This window comes from Dendrobates tinctorius, unplaced genomic scaffold (assembly GCF_039654945.1).
Source record: "Dendrobates tinctorius isolate UK_male_01 unplaced genomic scaffold, ASM3965494v1 ptg000032l, whole genome shotgun sequence".
Taxonomy (NCBI): domain Eukaryota; kingdom Metazoa; phylum Chordata; class Amphibia; order Anura; family Dendrobatidae; genus Dendrobates; species Dendrobates tinctorius.
Window position 1 is genome coordinate 29439628 of NW_027361700.1, and position 8870 is coordinate 29448497.

General features: G+C 39.5%; 1 protein-coding gene across 3 annotated transcripts; it reads right to left on the bottom strand.

Moving 5' to 3' along the window:
* Nucleotides 1-2739: 2739 nt before the first annotated feature.
* Nucleotides 2740-7703, bottom strand: LOC141086543 (keratin, type I cytoskeletal 19-like). 3 transcript variants are annotated; one of them, XM_073572684.1, is made up of 8 exons: nt 7206-7703; nt 6935-7017; nt 5945-6101; nt 5223-5384; nt 4551-4676; nt 3784-4004; nt 3027-3052; nt 2740-2907 (listed from the first exon to the last, which is right to left on the bottom strand). In XM_073572684.1, exons 1-8 carry the CDS (start codon nt 7701-7703, stop codon nt 2801-2803), a joined length of 1380 nt encoding a protein of 459 aa, XP_073428785.1. In that variant the 3' UTR covers nt 2740-2800. The 3 variants fall into 3 exon arrangements, with proteins under 3 accessions (XP_073428785.1, XP_073428784.1, XP_073428786.1); XM_073572683.1 differs by lacking the exon at nt 3027-3052 and having other exon boundaries at nt 2740-2925; nt 3791-4004; XM_073572685.1 differs by lacking the exon at nt 3027-3052 and having other exon boundaries at nt 2740-2900.
* Nucleotides 7704-8870: the final 1167 nt, after the last annotated feature.

Consider the following 8870-nt stretch of genomic DNA (forward strand, 5'->3'; position numbering starts at 1 on the left):
ATAATAAGAAGAAGGATATTGTAATTGTTAGTGTCTATGAAAGGTTTAACAGTGTAATAAATGTAAGGAGATTCATCATGCAAAAATGTATATTTTGCACTGTACTGGATGCATTTGTACCTGTGTGCATGTACAGTACATGTGTGTGTCTGTGTGTGCACACATGCATATGTATTTGTGTGTGTGGACATGTGTATAAGTGTGTATGTCACAAGGGTGTCATGCCCCCTGGAAGATTTGGAGTTAGATGGTAACATCGGGTAATGAATCGCAGTCCTCTTTAGAGATGGTGTGATTTATGTCCTTATTTAAAGGGAATCTGTCACCTCATTTTTGCCCTATAAGCTGTGGCCACAGCCATCAGGGGCTTATCTACAGCATTCTGTAATGCTGTAGATAAGCCCCCAATGTAACCTGAAAGATAAGAAAAACGAGTTATATTATACTCACTGGGGGGCGTGGTCCGGTGCGGTGGGTGTCGCAGTCCGGGTCCAGTGCCTCCCATCTTCTAGCGACGACGTCCTTCTTCTTACTTCTGCCGCTGCTCCGGTGCAGGCATACTTTATCTGCCCTGTTGAGGGCAGAGTAAAGTACTGCTGTGCGCAGGCGCCGGACCTCTCTGACCTTTCCTGTCACCTGCGCACTGCAGTACTCTGCTCTGTTCTGCCCTCAAAAGGATAGATAAAGTACGCCTGCACAGTAGCTGCGGCAGAAGTAAGAAGGAGGACGTCATCGCTAGAAGATGGGAGGTGCCGGACCGGACTGCGACACCCATTGGACCCCCAGGTAAGTATAATCTAACACGTTTTTCTTATCTTTCAGGTTACATCAGGGGCTTATCTACAGCATTACAGAATGCTGTAGATAAGCCCCTGATGGCTGTGGTCGCATCTCATAGCCCAAAAATGAGGTGACATATTCCCATTAAATGCATTTCCTTTTCCTTCAGTGCTGATAAAGTTAAGGACTCTTTCCATGCTGGCTGAGACCACATAGCCTGGTTGTTATCAGTTGCAACTGCTTTCCCTTTACTCTGTCCATATATACAGGCTCTGGGCGTTTAGTCCCTGCAGGTAAAAGATTAGTCCTCCTGTGCTGTGTGCTAAAGCTAAGTAGTTGAAGTTTGGAGTTGGAGATGTGGTGTTCTGTCGGTTTCTGTTGTACGTGTGTGTTTATCTCCTGTTATCTTTTCAAATTCAGTTTATTCCTCCCTGTCCCTATCCCACTCCCTAGTATTAGTTAGTATTTTTGTATGATAGAGGTTTTCTGTTATCCCTGTTTTGTCTTTGTGCCTAGTTTACCTTTCATTTCTGTCCCAGGCCTTGTGGTGTGGAGAAGGGGATAGATTAGGGTTTATATAGGAGCATATTAAGATCAGAGACTCAGGCCTTTGTAACTTTAAGAGTGCCTCCGGGACAGGGATAGTTAGGGTCCCAGCTCCAGAGACGGTTTGAGGCACCACTTCTTTACAGAAGACCGTCACAGCATAACAGTGTGTGTGCGCACATGCATATGCAAATGTTTGGACATGTACATGTATGTATGTGTGTGTATATGCACATGCATGTGTGTGTCTTTGTATGCGCACATGCATGTGTTTGACAGAAAGGGTCTGGTGAAAGCTAACATTTCTAGTTGTACATAACATACCCAATGTTCCTAGCTGGAAGCTCAAAGACTACTGGAATAGCCAGCTCTATATAAGATAGAACAAGAGTCATTGAAAAATATACAATAGAATTTTCAGAGTTGTAATGACACATCACTGGACCGGAGGATCTTCTAGTGGATCAAGATAATGGGGAGAGATAATAGAGTCTATGAGGACCAAAAAAGGACAACCCCATCTAAAACTGATAGAGGGAAAATCACTTATTGCATGACCCATTTTGGGTAATTTCCCAAATAACATAATAGAGTAGACTTTGGTCCCATTTCATCAAGACTGGCAATCTGTTAGTTACATGTCTCACTCTGGACATGCCCCTTTTATTAAAAAACAAGTTCTAGGGGCAGGTTCTCAGTCAGATTAATCAGGAGCAATTGACTAGTGGTATGTTCCTCTACTTGCGCCTCACCACAGTCCTTGAAGTAGTAAGATTTGTGGCATAGCAATCAATGCTGCTCATCGTGAAGTTGATGAGCTGGGCAAAAAGGACATCAGATCGCCAAAAGTTAAAACGTTTTGACTTTTCAAAGAATTTTACCCCAGAATTCTGGATTAAAAGCTTTGATGAATCAGTGGTAATTAAAACAGTTTCTAATGGAAATTCCCATTCACTTAAGATATAAATAAAATTCAACTAAATGTTTTTTGTTTTGTAAGAGGAGTCAGTACAAAATGACTATTCAAACCCAACACAGGGGCTTTCTGCACCCCTTGCATGGCCAAAAGTTAGGTGTTCCTTCCCACCTACTTCTTTTCCATCTATCTCCATCCTTTTCTGTCTCCTGTGAATCCAGAATTTTCAATCAAGAGAAAGAGGGCTGATGTATATGGATTTTCAGTAGGTTTGTAAGGTGCACAGACCTTTTTAGCCAAGTCAGAGGTGCACCAAGCGCCTGTGCTTGATTTCAACAGCCAATTTATACTGACAGACTATTTTAAGTAGAAAATACTTCCTCCAATTTAATTTGATAGACCCAAATTTTAAACAAAAGGACATTTTGGTCTCTGATAACATTGTGAAGAATCAGTAAAGATCTTTTATTGCATAACATTGTGCAATGAGACTGAACATAGATTTGACTTCAGGTTTATAGACCAATGCATAAATCTTGACTTGACAAAATGGTCTTCTTAATATCTGCCTATTTTGGTGGTGGAAATGACCTTTCCACCAACTTCCTCTTTGATGATTGCTTGCACTTTGGAGGTGGAGGTGGTAGTGGAGGATGCGCTGGATCCTGGAGAAGAAATGGAAGCTGTTAATTTACATTTTTATTCGGGCTTTGTAATGTAATGGAATCAGTGTTTGATACACTTTGCAAATGCATTATATATTTTTAGAAATTATGGTTCTTACCTGATTTAAACTCTCCACTGGCAATTCTGAAAAAGAAAAAATATTTTAAACATTAAAAAGATAGATCGATAGATAGATACATAGATAGATACATAGATAGATATGAAATGGCAGAACATGAGTCATGAATGATGCTTGGAATGGTATGGCACACCATTAAGTCAATTACATTTTTGAAGGATAGCCTAACATGAAGTTGCCATGGTAGGTTAATGCCCCATACAGATTAGACTAAAGTTGTCCAAACTCGCTGACTTTGAAGACGACAGATGATGTCAGTGGAGAAGGATCCAGCCACTGGAATTTCAACATCGGCAGTGACTATCTTATAGAAGACATAGGAAAGCTTGGCAGAACCAAGCAATGCTGTGTATTGGGAAGTTGCAAAGGTTGTTATCAGTTATCTAATGTGTATTCTGGCCTTCTGTCTCCTACCCAGCTTGTACTCTGAACTGTCTGGCAATAATGGCCAAATTACTCATCCACGATTTGGACATGGAAATCACATGTAGGTAGAAGTTTGGTGGCCATTGACTTGTGACCAAACATCCTTAGCTAAAAGGAAAGATTGAAAATTATAACTGCACAAACTTTTAAATGACCTTCAGAATAGAGGATATAATGGTTGCAATAGCAATCATCAGTATTAGTTTAAAAAAAGATCCTTTTTTACTATAATAGAGCATATAAATTAAGTGAAGCACTGAGTAAAACAATGCACTGATAGACATTGGACTATTGATGGAACAAGACTTACTTTCCACCCTCTCCTTCAAGGAGCTGATGGTATGTGGCAATTTCCTGCTCCAGTCTGCTCTTGATGTCCAGCAGGGTTCTATATTCTTGGTTTTGACGTTCAAGGTCTGAGCGGAGATCACTAATCTGTACTTCAATGCCGCCGATAATAGACTGTATCTGGTAAAGTTGTGCAGCATAGCGACTTTCTGTCTCTGCTAACGTAGCTTCCAGGCCGGCTTTCTGTTGTAGGACATAAGTTTTGAATTAGTGTCTCATTAAAAGATGATTATCTACTTTATTTCATTTTTTTCCAGAAACTGCTCCAATGTTACTCTTGGCAGTGTTGCAACCCTGCCCCTTTTGATTGAATAGAGGAGAACCAGTATACCAGACATAACCCATCAACAAGAGTCATGTTGATGATGTACAAAAATGTTGATTCTGGTTTTAGCATCTTTTCGAAAACGTTACTATAAATATTTGCATTCACTTTAAAACAATTTTGGAGCTTTTTTAGAACTTTGCAACTGCTTGTTAACTATCACCCCTTATCAAAGGGGTTTGTCCCTTTACTGTCCAAAATCTGTCCAATCAGTACAGTTAGTATTAGACTAGAAAGGCAAAAAGCCCCAAAGGGAATGGTATAACCCAGGCTGATAGAGTTCTAAGAAAATAGGATGGGTAATTCATATTTTGTCAGGAATACAAATATTTCATAGATTAGACACCTTGAGAGACCTCGCAGATCTCCTTTTTAAGCAAGATAACAGTTTTTCAGATACTTACCGCACTGAGCAGAGCCTGAAGTTCAGCCTCAAGACCTTGATTACTGCGTCTCAGTTCTGTGCTCTCAGATTTGTTGGATTGCACTTGTTGTGTGTTGGTAACAACTTCATTCTGCAAGCTTTCAACCTAAAATGTCAGAAGACAATTTAAGTTAGCCTTACCCTAAATATCATCAACATAACTTGCTATGGACCAGTCCTCTAAGTATCCAGATGAGGGTTCCAATATTGAAATAGCTATTCTGTAATCTACACAGTTATATAGCTGGCCATCAAGCTTAATCCAGAGTATACTTTCAAATTTGTTTTGCAGAAAAATCATCTGAAAGGACTTATCTTATGAAAACAAGCCTGTCTAGATGGGTTATTAGGAGATATGGACATTATACAAACTGATTCTCCACTCGAGTCTCCCGTAACTGAGTCAACACATAAAGTCAACGTATGGCCAACGTTTCCTACAACACTTCTCTTACAGCACCCACAGGAGTTCTTTAAATCTATCTTATCATTTTTCATACAAGAAACTAGCAACCAAGAAAAATCATTCAGCAAGTCCAAAAACTAATTGTTTAGTCAACACGGTCAACTATTCAACACTCTTTTTTGTATAACAAAAAAGTTTTTCTAGATATTGTATCCAAGAGATAAAAAGTTCAGAAATTTACGTTACCTGTCCAAGGAACCAAGCTTCAGCCTCTCTTCTGTTCTTCTCTGCAACATGCTCATACTGTTCCCTGAGGTCATTGATGGCCTTGAGGAGATCAACTCCAGGAGCAGCATCCAGTTCTACATTGACGGTGCCAGCGGCTTGCTGTTTGCTGTCGCTGACTTCCTGAAAATTTGTATTGGAAAAAATCCTTAAGTGTCAGCACAAAAAGCATAAGACATTGCTTAATACACAGTATATTATTCCTAAACACCACTGCACAGTATCAGTCTATGTTCATTGAAGAGCCTAATCAATTATGGTGGTAGTGGAGCCTCTAGGCTGATTAACATAGCATTTAGTTACATGTGTCAAATTTGACATGTCCCAAAAGGATTGAACTATTAGTTGGTATCCCTGACTTTTGTTTTTTCTATGGTATTGTACCACATACTTGGAAAACACTTGACTATTGGTGTTGGTATAATTAGGTAATAATAAAAGTCTGTGAAATAATTTAGATAGTTGAGTGTGTGAGGATTGTTCAGGGATTTTACATACTGCACAGATTGGAGTTATTGACCTGATTTTTGTTGATTTGATCCATGACTGAGTCACATAATTGGGGATTTCAGAAGCAGAAATTTCTACACACAATATTTGTTCTCCATTAAAGACAATTGAAGATCTGGAATGAAGAAACATTATGTGGCGTCATAGACTGATCGTTCCGTATTATCACTTACCTCCTCATGGTTCTTCTTTAAGTAAACCAGTTCCTCTTTGAGACCTTCAATCTGGAGCTCCAGATCTGATCTTGTCATGGTCAGCTCATCCAACACTCGCTTAAGTCCATTGATATCATTTTCCACACTCTGACGAAGGGAAAATTCATTCTCATACCTAAAAAATGGGGAATGGGATAATTTATGTAACTCCAACAGGTATCAATAGCTAACATTTTTATTGTTGGACTGAAGAAGATTTTGCCAAATTATTGGAGCATACAAATTACTTTTATTTTGCATAAAATGTATTTAGAACATGGATGTTTTAAGCCGTAATAAGTTGGAATGATTAAGTCTACAATAAAGGGGTCAAAGAAAGAAATAACATTAAAACAATAAGAAACAAAACAAGTTACAGAGATTGATCAAGATTTAAAAAAAAAAAAATGGCCGGAAAACAGGGGATGCATTACAATAACAAAATGACTTATACCTAACTGGTAAACTCCTTTTATATATTTCATAGAAGACCTGTAGTGACCGACTACCCACAGGTGACCTCTGTTGTCAATCAATGGTCTCAACAGTGATGGTAACAACGACAGCATATGACTCCTTCTGTCAAGGATTGGGTCAGTGGCACTGAGAATAGTCGCAATGTCATCACTGTAGGACAACTAACAAAGACTGGTGGGACCACTAGTGCTTGAATGGCAGTAAGGGTTTATTATTTTGTTATTTTACTGCAGCCTCTGCTTTCTGGCTAGTTTTACCGAATCTTGGGCAACCCTTTTATTAATAATAATAGTTAATGATCAGATATGTGAATGAAGAGCTAGATAGATAGAGGGATGGAGTAGATAGAGGGATGGAGTAACCAGAAGGATGGAGTAGATAGCGGGATGGAATAAGATAGATAGATAGATAGATAGATAGATAGATAGATAGATAGATAAATAGATAGATAGATAGATAGATGGATAGATAGTCTATCTATCATATACTCACTTCAGTCTGAAGTCATCAGCAGCCAGTCTGGCGTTATCGATCTCCAAAATGACTTTTGAGTTATTGATTGTTGCCACAAAGATCTGTAAGAAAAAAACATAGAAATGATTAAATAAATTCAAGAATTTATGTTCTTGAATGGCAATAGAATCTACATAGATAGGTAGACAATTAGATAGACAGACAGACAGATAGATAGATAGATACTATATGGAAATTATATTGTGTTATGTTGAAAGTACTCTATTTCTCATAGTAGTATGATTCATACCTTATCACGTAGGTCATCAATTGTGTCATAGAAGTGAGCAAAGCTCTGCTCACGAACTGTCACAGACCCTTGCTTTGTATACCAGTCACGGATCTTAACTTCCAAATCATGATTTGCCTCCTCCAATGATCGGACTTTATCAAGGTAGTTTGCAAGACGATCATTTAGGTTCTGCATGGTATACTTTTCATTTCCTGAAAGTAGTCCATCTCCACCGCCACCACCACTGACACCAAAGGATGATCCAGAGGCAAAGCCTGCTCCACCACCAAATCCAGAGCCATAGCCTGCTCCACCACCAAATCCAGAGCCATAGCCTGCTCCACCACCAAATCCAGAGCCATAGCCTGCTCCACCACTAAATCCAGAGCCAAAGCCTGCCCCACCTCCATATCCACCACCATGGACACTGGCTGCTCTGTAGATTCCATCAGAAAGCCTGGATGAGACACCACTGCTCAATCTGGAGGAGCTGGCTTGGCTAAAACTGTAGCTCATGGTGGTGATAATTGGTTTCTAGAGATGACTATAAAGAAGGATCCTACACAACTAGAGTCAGGAGTGCAAAAAATCTTGGTAGATGAACCATATTTATAGGACAGGTGTAGGGTCATATTCTATAACAGGCTTCACACCCCTTGGACCAAAGCCACATCTCAGAATTGCTTCTTATTGGTCAGTAACTGATTTTAAAGATGATCATTTACATTCTTTCCTTTTTTGCCTTAGGATAAACACATTTCAACTTTTCTTGTCTCATGTGTTTTAGAAACATTCCCTGAAGGGATAAGCTGAATTCTCCTGAAGATTTCTGTAATATATAGGTATCTGAATTTTTGCATTTTTTTTCTTTCTTCTATATGTTGCAAATGGAAAGTTTTTAGGCATTTGCTTTAAACAACATAAAACATTAATAAAACTAGCTGTTACAAATGGTCATTAAATCTAAGTAACAATAACTTCAATAGGTTATTATTTTGACATACTGATGCATGGAGAGTCTTATATATACACAATGGTTCAGATTTAAGATTCATTTGGGTGAACTAACCAAGCCGCATTAAATGACCAACCGCTGATTGGTAGGCATTTGTGATGGGCGAGCACTAAAATGCTCGGGTGCTCATTGCTCAGGTCGAGAAAATTGAGCAATGAGCCCAATGTAAGTCAATGGGAAACTCAAGCATTTTTTCGGTGCCCCCCCAGTGGTCTTTAGAGGTTCTAGAAACTGTGGAAATTGATGGGAAAAGTGCTCAAATGATATGGGAACAGCATGGGGAAGACGTCTGGAAGCATTTCTGACTCCCAGGTCACAGCTGTGGACAATGTTGCGTTTTTGAACTTTAGCGGAGAATATATGCATCTGTCTGCAAGTGTATGCAGCTGTCTGTGTGTGTGGCTGTCTGCGTTTGTGTACAGGTGTCTGTGTGTGTTTGGGTGTCTGTGTGTGTGTGTGTGTGGGAGAAACCTGTGTGTGCGGCTGTGGCCCGATGAGACTACTGCTCCCATCGGGCTATGTCTGGTGTCACTGATACAGTGCCGCAGGTGCCGCTGATGGAAGAGTAGTGTCTGCCGGCACCTGTGCTCACAGTTAAAAAAAGTAAAACTACATACATATTCACATAAAAATAAAATAAAAAAATTACACTCATCGCACACCAAATC